At 40.9% G+C, this 23,388-nt stretch overlaps 2 protein-coding genes across 6 annotated transcripts in view; both read left to right on the top strand.

Annotated features, from left to right (window-relative positions):
- Positions 1-79: 79 nt before the first annotated feature.
- Positions 80-6,730, top strand: RPL24 (ribosomal protein L24). The gene is made up of 6 exons (XM_003132697.4): positions 80-107; positions 236-311; positions 801-911; positions 5,102-5,238; positions 5,543-5,606; positions 6,606-6,730. Exons 1-6 carry the CDS (start codon positions 103-105, stop codon positions 6,684-6,686), a joined length of 474 nt encoding a protein of 157 aa, XP_003132745.1. The 5' UTR covers positions 80-102; the 3' UTR covers positions 6,687-6,730.
- Positions 6,731-10,121: 3,391 nt separating this feature from the next.
- ZBTB11 (zinc finger and BTB domain containing 11) overlaps positions 10,122-23,388 on the top strand; it is a 38,258-nt gene continuing 24,991 nt past the window's right edge. For 3 of the 5 annotated variants that reach the window (XR_014824924.1, XR_014824925.1, XM_003132695.6), the window contains exons 1-3: positions 10,122-10,649; positions 17,235-17,470; positions 18,557-18,788. Coding sequence is in view for 2 of the 5 variants with exons in the window: in XM_003132695.6 (XP_003132743.2) it covers positions 10,340-10,649; positions 17,235-17,470; positions 18,557-18,788 (778 nt within the window). In the remaining 3 variants the exon portion in view is untranslated. Of the gene's footprint in view, positions 10,650-10,888; positions 11,078-17,234; positions 17,471-18,556; positions 18,789-23,156; positions 23,241-23,388 lie in introns of those variants that run through there. The other 2 variants (XM_021070501.2, XM_084991519.1) reach the window with 2 other exon arrangements.

Below are 23,388 nucleotides of genomic sequence, written 5' to 3' on the forward strand. Positions count from 1 at the left end.
AGGAATTGTGGGAGAAGGTTGCCTCCCATGACCTTATAAGGCCTCTTCCCATGATTCCTTCTTTCTCTTCGCCATCTTTCCTTCTTCCCCGCGCTACCAGCCATGAAGTAAGTAGAAACCCTGGGTTCCCAATCCGTTCCCATCGTCGGGTAGAGCGGCATGTCTGGCATTCAAGGCATGGCTTCTCCTTGCCAAAGTCACTTTCCACCCCATGCGTTTTTGCTTTTCTTTACAGGGTCGAGCTGTGCAGTTTCAGCGGGTACAAGATCTACCCAGGACACGGGAGGCGCTACGCCAGGACCGACGGGAAGGTGAAAGGCCGCATGGGCAAAACGCACGTTCTCTTTCTAAGAAAAGACGAGTCTCAATCGGTCTAGGCGGGATCCTTTACCACATCACTGTTGGTCCCTGAAAGGCTTGCTTCGGGGATCCTGCGTGCGACGGTTTTTAGGATCAGAAGTCTCTGAGTGAATCATTCTTGAGCTTTGATCGAGTCGGAAGCTAGGAGCTTGTATAACTGAAATGCTCCAGCGTAAGGGAAATGGGCCACCGGGGTATCTGGTTCTTTCACGGGCACCAGGTCATCTTGGAATCTCAGGAGGGACAGGAGCTAGATACCTCCCAGAATGACACCCCCACCCTCCCCTGCGATATGAACTTAGGTTTGTCTGCTCTCAGTACTGTGACACAAGCCTTTTGTTCTCTATGGGCCTCAATTTGGTAAAATGAAAGGATAGAACTAGAGTATAGTTTACTAAGAATTTCGGCTGCAGACTTTTACTTTGAACTTGTCATGACAGGTTTTCCAATTTCTTAATGCAAAATGTGAGTCCGCGTTCCTTTCCAAGAGGAATCCTCGGCAGATCAACTGGACTGTTCTCTACAGAAGGAAGCACAAAAAGGGACAGTCGGTAAGTGAAATGCACCTTGATGTTGTTGGTTTGAATTTGAAACTTTGAGCCTCAGTTGCTGCTCTGAAACCTTGTGATCAAATCAGACACTGTGTGAAAGTGCTCTTGAACTGTAAACTATCACTGAAGGGACATTCGGCTATTTCCAGTTCTTGGTTATTGTGAATAATAGTGTACAAGTTATCTGTTCATTTCTGGCTTCCTCAGATTATATTCTCTTGATGTGATTGATGATTGATAAAAACATTTCCCCTGTTATATATTTGAGGCTAACAGCAAAAATATCGAGTGGAACTTTGAAAGCATCCCCTTTCCAGAGATAAATTACATTAAGCTTACAGGGCACTGTGGAAGTGTTTAAGGTGTTGAAACAGTTATGGAGACTTGATTTTGGTTATAATGCTTATAGAATTAGTGTAGATGATACATTGGTGGGTCTTCTAGAACATTAGCTTATTCTTAGGACTGGATGTGTTTTTTTGAAGCAGTTTTTTATCTTGATGAAGGGGATTTTTTAAGAAAAAGTTTGAGTGCCATGGCAAAAGAATTAGTTTTCAGCAGGCTTGTAAATATTTGGTGAGCACCTCCTCGTGAAAGAGTGGCCAGGTTTATAGGAATTATTGGAGGAAGGAAGAATTCTAAATTAAAAGTGGATATGACATATCTAGTAGAATGGTGATTAACAAGAAAGGAGGGATGGGTGGGTGGAAGAAATTAGCAATGTTGGTGGGGCCGTGGAGAAATTAGTACCCTTATGCATTGCTGCATGTGGAAAGTGGTTTGGCAGTTTCTCAAAAAGTTAAATAGAATTTTCATCTCATGATTCACTTTATCAGCAATTCCACTTCTTTTTTTTTTACTTTTTAGGGTCGAAGTTGTGGCATATGGAAGTTCCCAGGCTAGGGGTTGAATCAGAGCTACAGCTGCTGTCCTATACCACAGCCACAACAATACCAGATATGAGCCATGTCTGTTACCTACACCAGAGCTCACAGCAACGCCAAATCCCCGACCCACTGAGCAAGGCCAGGGATTGAACCCGCATCCTCATGGATACCAGTGGTATTTGTTTTCTCTGTGCCACAATGGGAACTCCCCAATTCCACTTATAAGTCTATATATACTCAAGAGAATATATCTGAGGAAGCTGGGATGGAACAGAAGCTTGTACACTGGTGTTCACAGCACTTGATTCCCAATAGCCAAAAGGTGGAAATAGCAGAATGTCCCATCAGTGGATGAATGGGTAACAAAATGTGTTACATACACACAATGGGATATTAATTCAACCTTTAAAAGCTGACAATCAGGATTTTCCTGGTGGCTCAGTGGCTTAAGGATCCAGCATTGTCACTGCTGTGGCTCAGCTTAGGTCCTAGTCCTGGGAACTTCTACATGCTGTGGGTGCGGCTAAAAATAAAAAAAGCTGGAGTTCCTATCGTGGCTCAGTGGTTAACAAACCCAGCAGGTATCCATGTGGACACAGGTTCGATCCCTGGTCTCATTCAGTGGGTTAAGGATCCCGCGTTGCTGTGAGCTGTGGTGTAGGTCGCAGACTTGGCTCAGATCTGGTGTGGCTGTGGCTCCAATTTGAATCTCCATGTCATGGGAATCTCCATATGTCATGGGTGCGGCCTTAAATAGACAAAAGACCAAAAAAACAAAAATAAAGCTGGCAACCAGTCTGTGAGGGTGGACCTTAAAAGCATTATGCTAAGTGACACAACCACAAAAAGACAAATACTGTATGAGTCTCCTTTTAAAGTTACTTAGTGTGGGCAAGTTCATGAAGACAAAATAGAGGTTCTCAAGCAGGGGCTAGTGGGGCAGGTGGAAATAGGGAGCTGTTATTTAATGGGTACAGAGTTTGGGACATTGAAAAGGTTCTGGAGATGAAAATTTGTGGTTGCACAACATTGCAGATGTACTGGATTGTACACTAAGAATGCTTTAAAGGAAGTCCCAGTGTGCCATAGCAGGTTAAGGATCCAGATCCCTGTGCCAGGAACTTTACTGTGCCACAGGTGTGGCCAGGAAAAAAAAAAAAAAAAAAGGTTCAGAATGGTCAATGTTATTTGTATTTTACTACAATAAAAAAATATTTTTAAATAGGTTTGAGACAAGAAAAATGTATACAGGTAAATATTGGCATTTTCTATAATAAGATTTCATTTTGATAAGTTTAGTAGAATGAGTGTTTTAGTTAATCACAAATGTGCCCATTTTTCCCATTATGTCCCGTTTAAAATTTTTTTGGCATATCCCTGCCTTAATAAAGAGTTCAAGTATGCTTTATTTTTTTCTTGGATTTAAGAGGTGCACTGCAATCATATTTTTTCATAAGCGCTGTAGTATAGATTTCCAGTGTAGAATCTGTAGCAATTGTCTGAGTTGTACTTTTTTTCTCTGGCCATGCCCACAGCATGCAGCCTTTTTGGACCAGGGATCCGACCCTTGCCGCAGCAGTAACCTGAGCTGCTGCATTGACAAAGCTGGATTCTTAAACCCATTACACCACAAGGGAACTCCTTAAAAATCATTTTCTGGAGTTCCTATTGTGGTGCAGTGGAAACGAATCCAACTAGGAACCATGAGATTTCGGGTTTTATCCCTGGCCTCACTCACTGGGTTAAGGATCTGGCATTGCCATGAGCTGTGGTGTAGGTCACAGCTGTGGCTTGGATCTGGCGTGGCTGTGGGGGAGGCCAGAGGCTACAGCTCCGATTAGACCCCTAGCCTGGGAACCTCCATATGCTGCAAGTGCAGCCCCAAAAAGCAAAGCAAAAAAAAAAAACAAACCCAAAATACATGAAATGAGGTTTGGTAATTTTTCTTCTTGAAAGTAAATTCTTTATCATAAAAGGACATTAAAAATCACTTTCTTTACATGTAAGTTCTCAGGCTAGGGGTTGAATCAGCTGCCGCTGCCAGCCTACACCACAGCAGCAGGAATCCTGAGCGCAGTTTGTTACTATACCACAGCTCATGGCAATGCTGGCTCCTTAACCCACTGAGTAAGGTCAGGGATCAAACCTGCATCCTCATGGATACTGGCAGGGATATTCTTCATCCCCCGAGCCATAATTGGAACTCTCTTAAAGTCACTTCTGAAGTATTATTCGGTTATCTTTTTGTCACTTAAATAAGGTAGTAAGTAATGGCTAGGAATTGTTGTTTTTGTTTTTTTTTTTTTTGCTTTTTAGGGCCACACTTAAGGCAGATGGAGGTTCCCAGGCTAGGGGTCTAATCAGAGCTACAGCTGCCGGCCTACACCACAGCAGTGCCAGATTCAAGCTGTATCTATGACCTCCACCACAGCTCATGGCAATGCCAGAGCCTTAACCCACTGAGCAAGGCCAGGGGTCAGACCTGCAACCACATGGTTCCTGGTCAGGGAATTCCTAGGATTTGTAATAGATGGTTTAACCAATACATAATTGGAAAACTTATCTGCATATTGCCATGTTTTATATATACATACTTTTTAATATTGTTTGCATATTTCATTTCAAATAATTGCATGAATTATTTTTGGATATTGCTGTCATCTCAGTTGTGTTCCCCAAAAATTCATACATTGGAACTTTGGAGGTTGGACCTTTCAGAGGTCATATAGTGATGAGGGCTCTGCCCTTAACGATGGGTTTAGTGCCCTCATAAAAGAAGGCACAAGAGAGAGCTCCCTTGTCCCACTTCTGACATGTGATGATACAGCTCTGATGGGAAGAGGGCCCTCTGTACCCTGACTTCCAGCCTCTAGAACTGTGAGAAATAAATTTGTTTTTAAGCTACTTACTCTGGTATTTTGTTATAGCAGCCCAGGTGGACTGATAGTTATGTATATGAATCTTTTTTTTAATGGCTGTGATATATGGAACTCACAGGCAGCTGAGGCAGCTTGGGATCCTTTAATCCACTGCACTGGGGATTGACCCCACGCCCCCACAGGGATCTGAGCTGCTGAAATGAGATTCTTAACCCACTGCTCCATGGCAGGAACTCTTATATATGAATTTTAAGAGACTTCATTCCTCCCCTAATTCATGAAGCAAAGTTTCTTTTGCTTTTTTCTTTCCTTCTTTTTGGCCATACCTGTGGCTTTTGGATTCTTCACCCTCCAAGCCACAAGGGAACTTTTTTATTGTTTGGAAATAAAGTTTCTAAGTGCTCCCCATCTTTTTGTTCTGTAGGAAGAGATTCAGAAGAAAAGAACCCGTCGTGCAGTCAAATTCCAGAGGGCCATAACTGGTGCATCCCTTGCTGACATAATGGCCAAGAGGAATCAGAAACCTGAAGTTAGGAAGGCTCAAAGAGAACAAGCTATCAGGTGAAAAAGCTTCCATTATGAGCATTTTAGCTATTGAATGGATTTTAGGTTATGTTTATAGGCACAGGAATCTTAGTAAGTTTATACTATAGTTTAAATAATTTGTTGAAATTAACCACTTCTAGTAAATGTTAAGCTGAATCAGTGGTTAATGACATTTGTTAACAAAATCCTTTGGATTTATGTTAAGATAATTGCAGATGGCGAAAGAATACAATTCTTTCCCGAAACACTCTAGCCTCTTGCTAATAAGCTGTATCCTAAAAGATAAAGTGATTTGCTTAAATTATTTTTAATCCCACAGGGCTGCCAAGGAAGCAAAAAAAGCTAAGCAAGCATCTAAAAAGACAGCAATGGCTGCTGCAAAGGTAATTGTGGCATTGTTTTGGATTTCTCATTTAAAGCAACAGATGTACTTTTAATCAAAATTGTAAAAGTTCTTTTTCTTTTTTTTTTTTTTTTTTTTTTTTTGCTAGGCAAGAAATAGATTAAGATAAGGATGCTTGTGAGAGATGCAAATGGGCTCTGCTGAAAGTTTTTTTTTTTTTTTTAAGAATTTAGTGTGAGGCTCTAATGGAAATGATGTTCATAACTGGTTTTTGGGTGACAGTTGATTGAGTTCTCCAGAGAGATCCCTTTACTAGGGCCAAATGAGTCTCTCGGTGTTACATAGAAATGGGAAAGGAGAAAAATAAAAGTTTTTTAAAGGTTATTTGGAAATCTTGGTATTTCCTGTGTGGCGCAGCCAGTTAAGGATCCACTGTTAACCAAAGTTGTGCCTCAGGTTGCAACTGTTGTACAGTTTCCATGCCCGGGCTGAGGACTTCCACATGCTCCAGGTGCAACCAAAACATTTTTTTCTTTATTTTTTTTTTCTTTTTAGGGCCGCACACAGGGCATATGGAGGTTCCCAGGCTACTAGGGGTCTAACTGGAGCTGTAGCTGACGGCCTATACCACAGCCACAGCAATGCCAGATCCTTAACCCACCGAGCAAGGCCAGGGATCGAACCCACAACCTCATAGTTCCTAGTTGGATTCATTTCCACTGCACCATGATGGGAACTCCTGTTTAATCAATTTAGATAACCATAGTAAAAATCTGAAAACCAGAAAATTAGCATTGGTCCTTTTCTGTTCTTAGGATATATTTCAGGATCCCACACTGCATTTGTGTCCTTTAACTCCTTCAATGTATTATCTTTTTCTTTCTTGTATATTTCATATAAAGGTGTGCTTTAACTTTTGAGCGGAGGAGTTAAATAATTCGGAAAGCAATCTAGGATACCAATAGAATCTGAGCATAAGAGGGGTGATTGAAAAAAGGAAAACCAGCATGGAATAATACCGTATGTTCTTTTTTTACAGGCTCCCACAAAGGCAGCACCTAAGCAAAAGATTGTGAAGCCTGTGAAGGTTTCTGCTCCCCGAGTTGGTGGAAAACGCTAAGTTGGAAGATCAGACTTTTAAATAAAGATCTGACTATAACTAGATTGTGGTGGAATCTTCACTCTTAAAGCAGGCATGTTCAGCTTACACCACAATAGCTAAACTACAAACTAAGGAATTTAAAAGCTATATGTATTTTATTTTTATTATTTTCCTCTTTATAGCTGCATTTGTGGCATATATAAGTTCTCTCATGGTAGGCGCGGAATCGGAGCTGTAGCTGCGGGCCTCTGCAGTTTGCCGAAACGCAGGATCCTTAACCCACTGAGGGAGACCAGGGATTAAAACCACATCCTAATGAGCTCATGTCAGGTTCCCTTAAAGCTAGATATTTTTAGATATTCATTTCTCAGGAATAATGCCTCCTAATGTAAACCTGGATGGACAGATGTTAAGCAATATTATGTAAATAAAACAAGGTCTGTATTGTTAATGCCAGCTGAGGTACATTAAACAGACTGCATGGTCTTAACTTTTTGGTTACAGTTAAAAGTACTAGGATATTGCATAGATTTTAGTCCAGTTTGATTGCTAAAAGATGCACTTTATTCTATCACTTCTGTCTGCAGAAAGTAAGCCTTTTCAGTGAGTTTTTTTCTTTTTTGATTTTTAGGGCTGAACCCTCGGCATTTGGAGGTTCCCAAGCTAAGGGTTGAATCAGAGCTACAGCTGCTGACCTACGCCACAGCCACAGCCATGCCAGATCTAGCCACATCTGTGACCTGCACCACAGCTCACAGCAATGCTGGATCCTTAACCCACTGAGCAAGGGCAGGGATCAAACCCACAACCTCATGTTTTCTAGTCAGATTCGTTTCCGTGGTGCCATGACAGGAATTAATGAGTTATTTTCTTAAGTTACCCTTCTCCATGATAAATTTATTTCATATATGAGATGCCTCTGTATCTCATCTCTTAACCATTAACTTACTGGCAGAGTTCAAACTACTTAAAACTAACAGCTGTATAATCTGCTTTTGCTACTTCAAAATAAGCTTAAATGAAGAGTCCAACTTCTTGAGTATACTTGGAAAATATCCAAGTAGTTTAAGTGTGTTAAAATAGTAATCATAATTGATGTTAATACACTTGCATTTCTACAAAAAGTAGATCATCTTAGTACCATGCTGTGCTAAGTTCAAAGATAGAATATGAATAAGCCACATCCCCTTAAGAAACATGCTTTTATATATCAGTAGCAGGTGAAGGTAAAATTCTATCAACACTTCCCCTCATCACCTTTGTATCCAAGGTGATGGAATTTATGTTTACTTCTGGTGAATGTTAAATTTAGGCATTGGTTTAGGTATTGGGGATAATAAAACAGTCCCTTTAGAGGACTTGGAACTAAAATGTGTAAAGTAAAAATGAATATACAAGTTATGTTCAACAGCTGATTTTTGCTTAATAAGATTTTGGTTGGGAGTTCCCATCATGATGCAATGGAAACAATCCAAGGTAGGAACCATGAGGTTGCGGGTTTGATCCCTGGTCTCACTCAGTGGGTTAAGAATCTGGCATTGCTGTGAGCTGTGGTGTAAGTTGCAGATGAGGCTCAGATCTGGGGTTGCTGTAGCCGTAGTGCAGGCCGGCAGCAACAGCTTGGATTAGACCCCTAGCCTGGGAACCTCCATATGCTGTAGGTGTGGGTCTAAAAAGACCAAAAGAAAAAAAAGGTTTTGGTTGGAAAAAAGCAATTGTAAGTAATTAAAAAAAAAATGAAATTAGAAGCTAGTCCTGAATAGGGAAAATTTAAAAACCAATCAAAATGCCCAACTTGAGCACAGAGCAACATGTTCTTTTGGTCACAGAATAAAATGTCCCCTTAAAGCATGGCTTTTTTGGCCTAAATGTCTTAAAGTGGAAGTACCCATTCTGATATCCTGGAGGAGACATAAACACTACCTGTTCTCACAGAACAGTAAGTAGCTTTTCTCAGGAAGACACTGGACCACGTGTAAAACACTATTGAAACATTTCTCTGTTGTCTCGAAGAATCAAATTTTAGTGGGCTTCTCAGTGCTTTCACAGGTTGTATCTTAACAAACAGTGCAGGGGAATTTCTTTTAACTTGGCTTCTCTGCCACATACATGACTTGATTACCCAACAATTTTAATATACTTAGTTTCACAGGAAAACAGTGGTAGTGCTGACCCAGCACAATACCCTTGGAAGGGTGGATCTGGACCACCCACTCTGGGTGCCCCACCCCGTGGAGGCGGGGGAGGAATGCGTGTCTGCTTCTAATACCTCCTACCCCAACGGTAATTTGTGGAATGAGCAGCCTATGTAAACCCTAATCCTGGCAGCTGTATTTTCTGGGCCTGGCAGTTCAGGTACCAATAGCTAGAATATTAAACTGCCTTAAGTATCTCTGGCCGTTAGGAAATTATGACACCCCCCCCTCTTCCCCCCCCCGCCCCCGCTGCCCAAGCACGGTGCAGACTGCACTCCATTCTTTGAGCCTACTGCTTTCAACTGTGGTCTGTCTTCACTTGTATCCGTAAGGGTTAGACCCTCACCCAAGCGACTGCAGACTCCAGGATGGGATGTAAGAGGGTTGGCCCAGGGTTTTCAGGCTCCAGTTTAAGCACTAACAGCGCTCTACCCCAGTAGCTTTAAATGTCATAGGCCTGTGTCTCTAATCTGCGTTGCATATCCGACCTAGGGACGGGTTGACCAGGACCGCTCCAGGCTAAATATCTCAACTAGAATGCACATTGGAAAACGTAGGTCGAATTACCTTGGCCTTTTGTGCCTTCAATATATGTTGGGTGTAAAATGGAAAATTTTTCCTCCCAAGCTAATGTGAAAATATATGTAAATAAGCTGTAAGGAAATAGTGTTAGCTAGTCTAAGTGCCCTCACTGGTAGAAAATCATCACTGAATCAACCGATAATTCCAGGAAAACCATGCGTAGTTTTGAACCAGCTGATTCTTAGAAATTACAGTAACTCCTATAACGGAGAGACTTGGATTTTATAACACTGGAAGCTACATTTCCGTGTAAAAGGGCATTCTTTGGTCTTGTATCCCTTGACTAATACTTTACTAAGAGCCTCAAAATCTGGCGTATTTGCGTTGCCGAGGGTCTCCAAGCGTCGTCACGTAGGAAAAAAAGGCTCCTTTACATCCTAAGGTATCACCGAGGGTATAAACAACTGCCCACAAGCTCCTACACGTGCTCAGAGCATGGGAAAGAAGGGAAAAATCAAAAGGGAAATTGCCAGGACTTAAGATGTCTGCCCCAAACCACTTCTGTCTCCCCAGAAGGGCCTACCCGCTTCCAAAATGTCCGACCGCAGTCCTGACGTCACTCAGTCCGCTAGATCAATCCAGAAAGCCTCTGCACTCCAGCTCCAATCAGGGCTTAGTCCCCTCACCCACTGCCCTTGATTTGCGTCACTTCCGGTGGTGCAGCAGCCATTTTGTCAGTCGCCAGCGGATCCCGCGCGCTGGAGAAGTGCAGTTCCCCCTGGTTACCAACTCGTCGGTTCTCCCTCCGCGCTGCGGGCGCCGTCGAAGAGTATTCACCACAGACACAGTCGTAACTCCCTACAGTGCTGCCGCCGTTGTTGCATCCGCCTGGAGCCAGTGCACTGTTTTTCTCTCCTGCCATTGACAGGCGCCCTCAGGGAGCCGCCGTCAGCGATGTCAAGCGAGGAAAGCTACCAGGCCATCCTGCGCTACCTGACGAACGGGTGCGAGCCATACGCGCCGGGCACCGAGGGCAATGTCAAGCGTAAAATCCGTAAGGCAGCCGCCTGCTACGTGGTGCGCGATGGGACCTTGTACTACCAGCGACGGCAGAGGCACCGCAAGACCTTCGCCGAGCTGGAGGTAGTGCTGCAGCCCGAGCGGCGCCGGGGTCTCATCGAGGCGGCGCACCTGGGTCCAGGCGGCACTCACCACACCCAGCATCAGACCTGGCACGACTTGTCCAAGACGTATTGGTGGCGAGGTAGGACCTCGCCCGCGGCAAGGGGGAGGGCGGGCGGCTTGCTGCCTGGCTAGGCCCGCAGGTGGAGGCAGGCCTGTGTGCATCGCCAGTGTGAGGGCCCGCACTGCTCCTCTCCGGCACCACTCGCCGGTCCAGCCTGGCCTGCGCTTAGCGGCGGAGTGGCTGCCAGGCGGAGCCGAGAGGGTGGGGGACGTGAAAGGAGCCGCACTTCCCACAGGAAGGAGGCCGGGGAAGCTGGGGGGCGGGTCCTGGCTCGGGGTGGGGCGAATGGGGGCTTCCCCGGGGGCCGGCCCAGCCACGGGGAGGGGCTGGGACTCGCGGGCGGCTCCCGGCCCTCCTCTTTCGGTAGCTCGGGAGGCGGTGGCTCCTGCTCTTGGCGGAAGTTTCTCGGCGGCGGGAGGCGGGCGGCGGTTGCGGTGCTCTGTATTGTGCGTTTTGAATTCCTGTTTGTGCCGATGGTTGGGGGAAGGGACGGTCCGCCAAGAGTCCGGAAGCTTTCTGCAGGGCGTTCCACTAGGGTCTTGGCCAGTGGTTTTGAGGTTCTGCGTGTCCACTTGCCGGGATTCCTCATAGCACGCTACTGCGGCGTAATTAAGGAATCATGCGATTTTGTGCAGAAGTGATTTGGAGTGACTACGTGGAAACAGGGTTTTTTGGCTTTTGCTGTTGTTTGAAAGTCATTTTGGGCCCTAGTTTTTAGAGCAAGGATTTAATAGCAGATATTTTGAATTCTGAATGTTATATTTTTACATAGTGTTATAAGATTTTTTTTTAGTATATATCCCGTTGATAATGTGAAGAGCGCTTTGAAAACCCTGAAACACAACACATACCTGGGAAAGATGAAGTTTCTGTGATTGGTCAAGGAGTATAGCAACGAAGTTTCTTGACTCCTTAGGAAACAAGGGAGGAGAGAAAGAAACGGCCCTTGGTTTCTTTACTGTCCTCACTCTCCACAAAATTGGTGAATGTTTATATTGTTCTCTTAAAATTAGTAATAAAAGTTTGCAGGCCCATAAAAGGTTTTGTTAGGAGGGATTCGGTCACTCTCCGTACGGCTCTGCAGGAATTAATTTATGATGTACTTATCTATAAGTAAGGAAGACTACTGAACAGCTTCCAAAAGTTCTTTTACGTGTATAAATTTGTTGGAGAGTTCTTTTTGCTTCTTAAATAGTTCTTTCGTGTTTTCAAAAGCACCCCCGCTTTATGTTGTTAAATACTTTCCCTTAGTTTATTTTATATTTTTAAACCTGTATCTGCATTAGATTTCTTTAAAGAGACACATCTGTGAAGGGTGAGGATAACATTGTTGAAGTTTTTACATGGTAGACAGTGTGTGCTGAGTACTTAGTTTATTTTCACTCATTTAATCTTCATAAAACCTGGTAAGGTAGAAACATTTATGCCTCTCTTTTACAGATGGGGAAACATTTATATCTTTTATCAGGAGCTGACCTTTGTGATTTCAGAGTCTTCTTAACCACTATTATATGGTTCTAAATGGGGTTTATTGTTCAGGATTTTCCTTCCCTAAATGGATTATCTGTGTTATCTAAACAGTATGGTTTTTTAGTGTTCAGTGTCTTAAAAGACCAAAAACCAAAAATCCCAGACTGTGTATATGTTTGTTTTAAGCAAGAGAGATAGAATTGTGGCTGTGTAGGATTTTGAAATCCTTAAGTGTCCAGAACAGCTGTTCTCTAAGTTTGGTACTGAGAAGCCCTGAGATCCTTTCAGAGAATCCCCAAAGTCAAAATTATAGTCATAATCATACCAAGGTGTTATTTGCTTTCCATTCATTGTCTCACAAATACACAGACACAGCAGAGTTTTTCAGAGGCTACATGATATGATATATGGCAATAGATGCATATATGATAAATACATTAAAAAGATTTGAAAAATGTGCTAGTTTTCTCGCTAATTTTTTTATGTTTTGGGAAATAATATTTTTCATATAAATGATATTTTCATTAACATGTAGTAAGTTTATGATGTTATTTTATGTCATTTTTGTTTTAATATTTCTTCACTTAAAGTGAATAGTCATTTTGATGTTTATTATATTAATATATTGTTTATTTACTTGTTTATTTTTTATTGGCCTATTAAAATTAACACACCACATAGAAAAATAAACATTCTGAGATCTGGAGCTGTTAAGTGATAAAACAAACATTTTTAACTATCAGTTTTAGTGGGTCATACTCTACAAATGGACTCTCCAGATATACATACTCCAAAGCCATTGTAGGCGGTTTATCTGGGAGCTAATAAGGTTTGATCATTGTAGATGCCTAGGAAAAAACTAAAGTCAGTCCACTTGAAGTTGTACCAGGAATAGTTTACTGGTATTCATTATTTATGCTGCTTTTTTCAAATGCTGCCATAATAAACCCTGCCATAACATCCTAGTGATCAGGCAAGTTTGTAGCAGCTTCACTTGTTTGAGCACAGTGAAAAACTCTGGCTCAGTGCCTAAAGTTGACATGTAACAAATTTATTTTCCAATGTAAAATATTTATAGATGTTATCATCCCCTCACCCTCTTATTTTATTCTGTATTGTAATTGTGTGCTGGAATTTCAAAATAAATGACTTCTCTGTCTCAGTCGAATGCTAAAATATGAAGATGAAATTAGTAGAAAAAAAGATTACACTAGCAAAATCATGTGATGGTTAAATTAGCTACCTGCAGCTAAGATAGCTGAGGTACCTAAGACTTTACTTGTTTTATGGGAGCAAATGAATGCTGCTGTTATCTGTCCAGAAGAGGAGTGTGTAATCACTAGAACACCTACCAAGAACTGGGTCTGTGTAAATACAGCTTTAACTAACCACTTGTAACCTCTTTGAAGAAGTCTAATCCATTAATTATTGTTATGTTCTGGGGGAAAAAGGTGAACAAATAAATTTGGCAGATTTCTAGGTTAGACAAATATTTTTACTGTAGAACTCACCTTCTAATATAAAAGTCCATGGTGTGGATATAAAACCAAGAGTATAATTTTCTGAATTTATTAGTCTAGTGTTTACTTTTTTTTTTTTTTTTTTTTTTGTCTTTTGTCTTTTGTTGTTGTTGTTGTTGTTGCTATTTCTTGGGCCGCTCCCGCGGCATATGGAGGTTCCCAGGCTAGGGGTTGAATCGGAGCTGTAGCCACCGGCCTACGCCAGAGCCACAGCAACACAGGATCCGAGCTGCGTCTGCAACCTACACCACAGCTCACGGCAACGCCGGATCGTTAACCCACTGAGCAAGGGCAGGGACCGAACCCGCAACCTCATGGTTCCTAGTCGGATTCGTTAACCACTGCGCCACGACGGGAACTCCTAGTGTTTACTTTTTAAGTAAGTGTGGGACATAATACAATTTGAGAAATATTGCTCAGATGCTATCTGAAGGTTGAAAATTTAAGGAAAATGGTGTAATTTTTCATTTTGAAGCTTTTCAGGAATTCACTGTATATCTCTGTCATTCTAACTAATTAACAAAGCTTTTTGTTTGCATTTTACTTGGGGATCGTGGGGGAAGACGTTTCTATCACAGGGATGGACAAATGTGTTCTTGGACAAGTAGCATGATATACAGAAAATGGTGGCTTTTAGAGGCCCATCTATGCAGTTTACTCGTTACTAGATGTAACTTCGGACAAGTTACTTACCTCTTAGGGCTTTATTCTCCTTGTCTGTTGAATGGAAATTAATTGGTCCTGCCTTATAAGTGTGTGAGTTTGTAAATGTTCCTTCCTTGCTTCCTACACCCACCCCAGCATGCTGAGCTGAAAGTTGAAATTCAAAATAGGATTTTGTGAGTGGCTTGTGTATAATAAGCTTTTGTTAACTTGTGTATGCTGTTAGTTAATAAAAGCCTAAAATGTATTTTTCAAAAATGAGATTTAGGAGTTCCTGCTATGGTACAGCAGGATCAGCAGCATCCCTGGAGCTCTGGGACATAGGTTTGGTCCCCAGCCCAGCACAGTGGGTTAAGGATCCAGCGTTGCCACAGGTGCATAGGTACCAACTGTGGCTTGGATCTGATCCCTGGTCTGGGCACTCCATGTGCCTTGGGATGACCAAAAATGTGGGGTGGTGGGGGTGGGGTGAAACCCCAGAACAATAGAAACAAACCAAAAAACCCCCAAGAGATTTATTTATACACTCATTACAAGTTTGGATTGTGGTCCTGTTCAGGCTGCAGATTGGCTGCACCTCTTTTTTTCTATCTGCAATTCAAGCAGGCTAAAGTACAACATCCATCTGAAAATGCTGTTCTTTGAGAGAGGGGTCATAAATCGGAGAACTGATGGAAAACAATGCCTCTTAAGGCTCTAATAACACAAGGCACACATCATATCCATTTGTATACCATTGACCAAAGTTAATTGCATGGTCAAGCCTGATGTTAGTAAGATAGAGAAGCATTAGCATGAACCACATTTTTTTTTCTTTTTTTTGATTTTTTATATATATATATATATTTTTTCCCCCCCTGCTGTACAGCATGGGGACCAAGTTACACACACATGTATACATACTTTTTCCTCCCATTGTTCTGTTGCGATGTAAGTATCTAGACATAGTTCTCAATGCTACATGGCAGGAATCCCATTGCTTATCCCTTCCAAAGTCAATAGTTTGTGCATCTATTAGCCCCAAATTCCCAGTCTGTCCCACTCCCTTACCCTCCCCCTTGGAAACCACAAGTCTGTTCTCCATGTCCATGATTTTCTTTTCTGTGGAAAGGTTCATTTGTGCTGTATATTAGATTCCAGGTATAAGTAATATCATATGGTATTTGTCTTTCTTTTTCTGACTTACTTCATTTAGTATGAGAGTCTAGTTTCATCTATATTGCTGCAAATGGCATTATTTTGTTCTTTTTTACAGCTGAGTAGTATTCCATTATATGTATATGTGTCTGCGTGTGTGTACACCACATCTTCTTAATCCATTCATCTGTTGATGGACATTTAGGTTGTTTCCATGTCTTGGCTATTGTGAATAGTGCTGCAGTGAACATATGGGTGCATGTGTGTTTTTCAAGGAAAGTTTTTGCCTGGGTATATGCCCAAGAATGTCCGGATGTATGCCCAAGAGTGGGACTGCTGGGTCATATGGTAGTTCTATGTATAGTTTTCTAGGGTACCTCCATACTGTTCCTGTAGCGGTGGTACCAATTTACATTTCACCAACAGTGTAGGAGGGTTCCCTTTTTTCCACACCCCCTCTCCAGCATTTGTTATTTGTGGACTTATTAATGATGGTCGTTCTGACTGGTGTGAGGTGGTACCACATAGTAGCTTTCATTTGTATTTCTCTAATAATCTGTGATGTTGAGCATTTTTTCATATGCTTGTTGGCTATCTGTATCTTTGGAGAAATGTCTATTCAGGTTTTTTGCCCATTTTTCAATTGGATTTTTGGCTTTTTTTGCTGTTGAGTTGTATCTTTTTTCTTTTTAAGGCCACACTGCAGCATTTGGAAGTTCCAGACTAGGAGTCAAATTAGACCTGCGACTGCTGGCCTATGCCACAGCCACAGAAATGCCAGATCTGAGCTGCATCTGCGACCTACACCATAGCTCACAGCAACAATGGATCCTTAACCCACCGAGCAAGGATAGGGATTGAACCCACATCCTCATGGGTTCTTAACCCACTGAGCCACAATGGGAACTCCAAACCCCATTTTTATATTATTGTTTTTAAAGGTCAAAAACAGTTGAATATTGGCAATTTCATATTGTTCCTATTACATGAATGAGTTGAAACTCATGTGGAAATAGCGCTACATAATCATCTTATATAGTGGGTAAATCAATAAGAGTAAACAACAAAACAGTCTATATCAGCATGGAAACAAATAATCATTTATATCTTTGAAAAAAAAGCTACCTTAAATTCTAAAAGGCGTTCCCATTGTGGCTTAGCCGTAACAAACCCAACCTAGTATCCATGAGGACAAAGGTTTGATTCTTGGGCTCGCTCAGTGGGTTAAGGATCTGGAGTTGCCGTGAGCTGTGGTGTAAGTTGCAGATGCAGCTCAGATCTGGCATTACTGTGGCTGTGGTGTGGCCAGCACCTGAAGCTCCAATTTGACCTCCTAGCCCGGGAACTTCCATATGCTGCAGGTACGGCCCTAAAAAAGCAAAAAACAAACAAAAAAAAAGAATTCACTTTTTCGTACTATGGGCATGTATATGTCTGTACACACGCACTTGAATATACATTAGTGTACACAGATTAACCAACAATATAATCTTCAGTTTTCAAATGAGAGCAGTATTAAATTTGACTTGCTTTTTTTTTTTTGCTTTTTAAGGCCACACTCGTGGCATATGGAGGTTCCCAGGCTAGGGGTCCAGTCGGAGCTGTAGCTGCCGGCCTATACCACAGCCATAGCAATGCAGGATCTGAGCCGTGTCTGTGACCTACACCACAGCTCATGGCAATGCTGGATCCTTAACTCACTGAGCGAGGCCAGGAATCAACCCAGAAAGTTCATGGTTCCTAGTTGGATTCATTTGCTCTGCACCACAGCAGGAACTCCAAATATGACTTGTTAATTTTTGTTTTATTGTAGGTATATTAAAGCAAGTCAAAGATTACATTAAACAGTGTAGCAAATGTCAGGAGAAATTAGATCGTTCCCGTCCAATATCAGATACTTCGGAAATGTTGGAAGAATTGGGACTAGACCTTGAATCTGGAGACGAAAGTAATGAATCGGAGGATGACCTGAGCAACTTTACTTCACCTCCAACTACAGCTTCCAAGCCTGCGAAAAAGAAGCCAGTATCCAAACATGAACTTGTATTTGTAAGTGGAACTTTCCGTTCAGCTTTAATGTTTGTAATTAGTATATTGGCATTTATAGTCTTCCTGAATTTCTTTTTAAAACCACTGAAACTGCTTGACTCTTGGCACTGTCATTAAAATTTTAAGCAGGTCTATATCTAAAGTAATGCACTATGTTGTTATATGTGCTGTAAGTTTAATACTGCCTCTTACTTAATCATAAACATTCCTGTTGGCAGTTCCCTTGTGGTGCAGTGGGTTAAGGACTTGAGTTAAGGACTCATTGTTACTGCAATGGCTTGGGTTGCTGCTGTGTCAAGGGTTCAATCCCTGGCCTGGAAACTTCTCATGTCTCAGGTGCAGCCTAAATAAATAAATAAAACTAATATTCCTGTGATTTCTTCTCATCAGAATGTAACTTGTTTATTTCTTAATTACTCGTCCTCTTTTCTTTTTAATGGTGTATTGGTGCAGGTAGACATAATACATTTCTGGAAGCAGACTCTGGGTCATGAAGCAAGGTAAAAGTAAGCTGGCTAGGTCTTTGTTTTTTCCCTGTGTTAGTTTCTTACATCATCAAGTAAATTTCTGACTGATACCAGGAGGCAGCAAGAAATGAGATGCAGGTTTTTATTTGGTCCAGTAGAATGAATATAACAGAAAATAGAACATCTTACTATTATTATTATTTTTTTTAATCTTTTTAGGGCCGCATCCGCGGCATATGGAAGTTCCGAGGCTAGGGGTCTAATCGGAGCTATAGCCACTGGCCTACACCACAGCCATAGCAACACCAGATCTGAGCCGTGTCTGCGACCTACACCACAGCTCACAGCAACGCTGGATCCTTGACCCACTGATCAAGGCCAGGGATTGAACCTGCAACCTCATGGTTCCTAGCTGGATTCGTTTTCACTGTGCCATGATGGGAACTCCAGAACATTTTATTATTTAAATATATAGGTAGTAAAGAATATCAGGTTATTTGTTCACATTAATTAGTGGAATCTTTTACAAAGGAATACAGTGTCTTGTTTTAAATTCTGTTAACGGTAAAAATACAGATGATATGTAATATAGTTCTTGGTCTCAAACTTATTTTGGTAGGTCGACACCAAAGGAGTGGTGAAACGTTCTTCTCCAAAACATTGTCAGGCTGTCTTAAAACAACTGAATGAACAGAGACTCTCTAACCAGTTCTGTGATGTTACTTTGTTAATTGAAGGAGAAGAATACAAAGCTCATAAATCTGTTCTGTCAGCTAATAGTGAATATTTTCGAGATCTTTTTATTGAGAAAGGAGCTGTTTCCAGTCATGAGGCAGTGGTGGATCTTTCTGGTAAGAATTTTCTAATATTGTTTTCTATTAGTAAGTACATACTGAAGGGAGGGGTGTCCTACAAACTCAGGATTTATGCTCAAGTGGGAGAAACACTTATACCAACAGTCTAAGCTGAACGGAAAGGTCCTTCCTTTCAGTAAGGTTTCCCAGGTAGAGTTATGAAAAGGCTGTCATTTCCCAGCACTACCCATTAGGTGAGACAGTTGTGGTAGTAGTAGAATTTCTGGGATTTATGCTTAAAAACAGTTTGAGAGAAATCGGTAACTGTATTTAGTGTTATTATACTAAGTTCATGCATTATTTTAAAATTGACTGCCTGAATCTTACATTGTAGAATGTCCACTTACAGAGAATTTCTGGAGGTCTGTTGTTTTTCACTTTTTGAGATTAATCGTTATTATTCATTAAATTCAATAATGAAATTGTCAGTATAGAATAGTCAGAATGCCAGGTATTGTTTTATTTCTTTGGTATTATTATTGTTGTTGTTGTTGTTGTTGTAAATGAATAATTTGACTTTCTTTTGGCCTCACTAGAGTTTATGTATTGGCTTAGGAGTCAACAAATGAAAATTTAGGAAGAATTAAAATAGGTAACCTTATTTATACATTTCCTTATAATATTAACTTGCTGTAACTCTTGAATTACTGACACCACTGTGTGAAATGTCATTTGCCCTTTCTGAAACAAAAAAGTGACTTTATCCAGGTATATAAATACCTTCCTGGTTAACCACTGATCCTTTTCTACCCCACCGATTCTGGGAAGACAAATTCATACATTTTTCCTTAACAGTAACTATATGTTTAATTACTGAAACATATTTATTAGGCATCCACTGTGTGCAAGGAACTGGCAAGTGTAGACTTTTTTTTTTCCATCTTAGGGCTGCACATGTGGCACATGGAAGGTCCCAGGCCAGGGGTCGAATTGGAGCTATAGCCGTTACCTCTGCCGAGGCTTGTGGCAACTCTGGATCCTTAACTCACTGACTGAGGCCAGAGATGGAACCCACATTCTCACAGAGACAACGTCAAGTCCTTAACCCACTGAGCCACATTGGAAACTCTGCAAGTGTAGTCTTTTGATGTGTTAGCTTTGGAATTTTTTCCTTATCGGTTACGCATCTGAAGCAAAAAGAGAAAAAGGTATGAGTGTTGCTCTTTTCCAGTTTCTCAGTAACTTCTAGCAAATGAAATGTCTGCCCCAGAATAACTGCAGCACAGCATCCTATTATTATTCCAACAAAATATCTCATTTATTCTTCATTACATATGCTTAGTTTTATATATTATTCATTAAATATGATGTTACCCAATAGCAGGTGAAGTAGACATTATTAAAATGTTTAATTTTTAAATGTTTAGATTATTTGTAAAATATATGTGAAGTATAAAAAACGATTATTTAATTGCGCATCTGGGAGTTCCCGTTGTGGCTTAGCAGAAACAAATCTGACCATGTGTCATGAGGACACAGATTCGATCCCTGGCCTTGCTCAGTGAGTTAAGGATCTGGTGTTGCCGTGAGCTCTGGTGTAGGTTGCAGACGTGTCTTGGATCAGGCATTGCTATGGCTGTTGTGTAGGCCGACAGCTGTGGCTCCAATTCGACCCAAGCCTGGGAACCGCCATAAGCCTTTGGTGTGGCCCTGAAAAGACCAAAAAAAAAAAAAAGCACATCTGTTTTCTAATTATCTGACTGAATGCAGTTGAATTCATCAGTGTTTTCCTTTATGTGGTTTATGCTTTAAACAAAATTCTTCCCAGAGTTCCCAGGTGGCACAGTGGCTTAAGGATCCAGCTTTGTCACTGCTGTGGTACAGGTTCAATCCCTGGCCCCAGAACTTCTGCACGCCTCGGGTTTGGCCAAAAAAAATTCTGTATTTCCTCATAAAAATGTTTTCATAGATTGATCTATAGTTTTTCTTTCATATGTAACTTTTAATCTATTTGGAATTTATTTATTTGATGGGTGAGGTAGGTGTTTGATTTCATTTTTTCCCATTTTGATCATCACTTGTCTCAGAACCATTTAGTGTAAACTCATCCTTTTCCTACCCATCTTCCATGCAAATTCTCCTACAAAACAAAATTTCACATTTGTTACTGATCTAGGCTTTGTTCTAAGTCTACTGGTTGTCTCCTTCCATGCTATTATTGTTTGGTCTTAATTACCTTAGTTTTATCATAGTAAGGAAAGTCTTCTAACGCTCTTAATTCAAGTAGGTCTTAGTTATTCAGAACCCTTTGCTTTTCCATATGAACTGTAAAAGCAGCTTGTCAACTTCCACAAAAAGAAAAAAAAGTATTTTGGGAGTTCCTGTTGCAGCTCAGCGGTAACCAACCCAACTAGTATCCATGAGGATATGGGTTTGATTCCTGGCCTTGCTCGGGGGTTAAGGATTTGGCACTGCTGTGAGCTGTGGTGTAGGTTGCAGATGCGGCTTGGATCCCGTATTGCTGTTGCTGTGGCGAAGGCTGGAAGCTGTGGCTCCGATTTGACCCCTAGCCTGGGAGCTTCCATATGCCTGGGGTGTGACCCTAAAAAAGCAAAAAAAGTGGAGTTCCCCTCATGGCTCAGTGGTTAATGAACCCAACCAGTAACCATGAGGTTGTGGGTTTGATCCCTGGCCTCACTCAGTTGGTTAAGGATCCGGCGTTGCTGTGAGCTGTGGTGGAGGTTGCAGACATGGCTCGGATCCCGTTTAGCTGTGGCTGTGGAGTTAGCCAGCAGCTGCAGCTGATTCAGTGCCTAGCCTGGGAACCTCCATATGCAGCAAATGTGGCCTTAAAAAACAAAAAAAAAAAAAAACAAAAAAAGGAAAAGAAAAAGTGGGTCAATCAGGATATTTTTGTCTGCCATACTACTGTATATAGTCATCCCTGACATAGTATTGCTATCTATAACTATTGCAGTCCACTTCTTAAATTGTTTAAAAAGCACGACATAAAGTTTACCCTTTTACTCTATTTAAGTGTGCAGTTCAGTGGTGTTAGTAACCATATTCACATTATTAGCTAACGTCTCTAGAGCTTCTTCATTTTGCCAAAGTGTTCATTTTATTTTGATTATTATTATTTTTTTTGCAGAGTATGTGTATATAAAAAGGGTAGGGATAAAAAAATGCCAAAATTATCGGCCTATTAACTTGTGGCAGTAGGGTTATGAGTGGGTTTCTTTTTTTTCTTATTTTCATTTGTATTTTGTAGTATTTTACAGTAAACATTTGACATGTATCTTTGAAAAAATGGTTTTTCATATTTAAAGTTATTTAGAGGAGTGTTAATACTTTCATGGGAAATTTTTCTTATGACTCCAACTTAGAAATTAAAAAGGTACTAGATATATAACAACCAGAATACATTATTTTGTTGGTATGGGTCTTTTTATAAAATAAATATTCTTTCTTACCTCAAGCTTATTTAACTTGATTTCATAATTTGTAGCAGAATTAATATGGCTTCAGCCTACTTAATTATCAGCTTCCCTAGGAATGGCTGAATTAGCCATGATAGTAATGTTCTTGTATAGTCTCCCCGGCTTTCAACTTGACTCCTAATACATCTCACAATTTTAGGCTTCCGTGTATACTTGTTTATCCCCTATTTGCTTGTGTAAAAGGACCGCATCTGAGTCATAACTGAAAAACACAGCAAACATGAGTTTTTAAGTGGTTGCTTTGGCTCTCTGTATTTTAATAAAAGATCTCAAGATAAATTATTGTATGAGAAAAGCAAGGTACAGAAAAATATGTGTGCTGTGACACCTACTATAAGAAGGAGGAATAAGAATATTTGTATACAAAGGCTCTAGAAAACTGTACAAATTCTTAATCATACTGGCTAATGGAGATGGAGTTGGACTTCTCACTGTGTAATCTTCTGATTTTTTGAATCATGTGAATATTAAAAATAGCTTTTGAAAGTGAAGTACTGAGAAGGTAGAAAAGAAATAAACTGATCTTATTTTCTCACATAAAATGAGAACCCAGTACCTCATATGACTAGTCATTATCTTATTCCTTAGACCAAGGATAAGCAAACTATAGTCCAAAGGCCAGTCCTCCTTTCCTTCCCTTTTTGTAAATAAAGTTGTATTACAAAACAGCCATGGCCACCTGTGTGCATAAAATGGCTTCTCTTTCCAGCTTACAAAGGCAGAATTGAGTACTTAAAATAGAGCCTTAGACTTTGTTTTTTAATTTTTAGTATTAGGACCCTTTGTTCACAATCAAATTTTTATATGGACTTCTGTTATTAAAATATAGAGCTATACTTACTGCAGTGAGGTTAGGAGACAGGTTGGTTGAACCCTGCCTACTCACCTGCCTCCTTCTCTTTTTTCACCCTCCATTCTCCAGCAGCTGTTTCTTGAGGGGAATTTGAGGAATCCCCGGGGTTCTAAGGAGTACAATTTGAAAATGACTGCCTTACAACAACTCTTTGAGGTAGTAAGTCTGATATTATTTTCTATTTTAGGTATTGAGAGACTCGGCTCGTAGAAGTGAGTTAGTCAAGGCTTAATATGCAACCAGAACACAGAACAAATACAGGGTGTTTAATTACAGAATAAATGGATATTTGCTTTTTTATTCT

Source organism: Sus scrofa, chromosome 13 (genome assembly GCF_054392235.1).
Source record: "Sus scrofa isolate SSC_HxYL_T2T_F1_AM1 chromosome 13, Sscrofa_HxYL_maternal_Yorkshire_Landrace_v2.0, whole genome shotgun sequence".
Lineage (NCBI taxonomy): Eukaryota > Metazoa > Chordata > Mammalia > Artiodactyla > Suidae > Sus > Sus scrofa.

Excerpts from the sequence above, each read along its gene's own strand:
- RPL24 (XM_003132697.4), top strand. Across the intron at positions 5,239-5,542 it reads CAAAGAGAACAAGCTATCAG|GGCTGCCAAGGAAGCAAAAA; the intron begins GTGAAAAAGCTT and ends TTAATCCCACAG. Across the intron at positions 5,607-6,605 it reads CAGCAATGGCTGCTGCAAAG|GCTCCCACAAAGGCAGCACC; the intron begins GTAATTGTGGCA and ends CTTTTTTTACAG.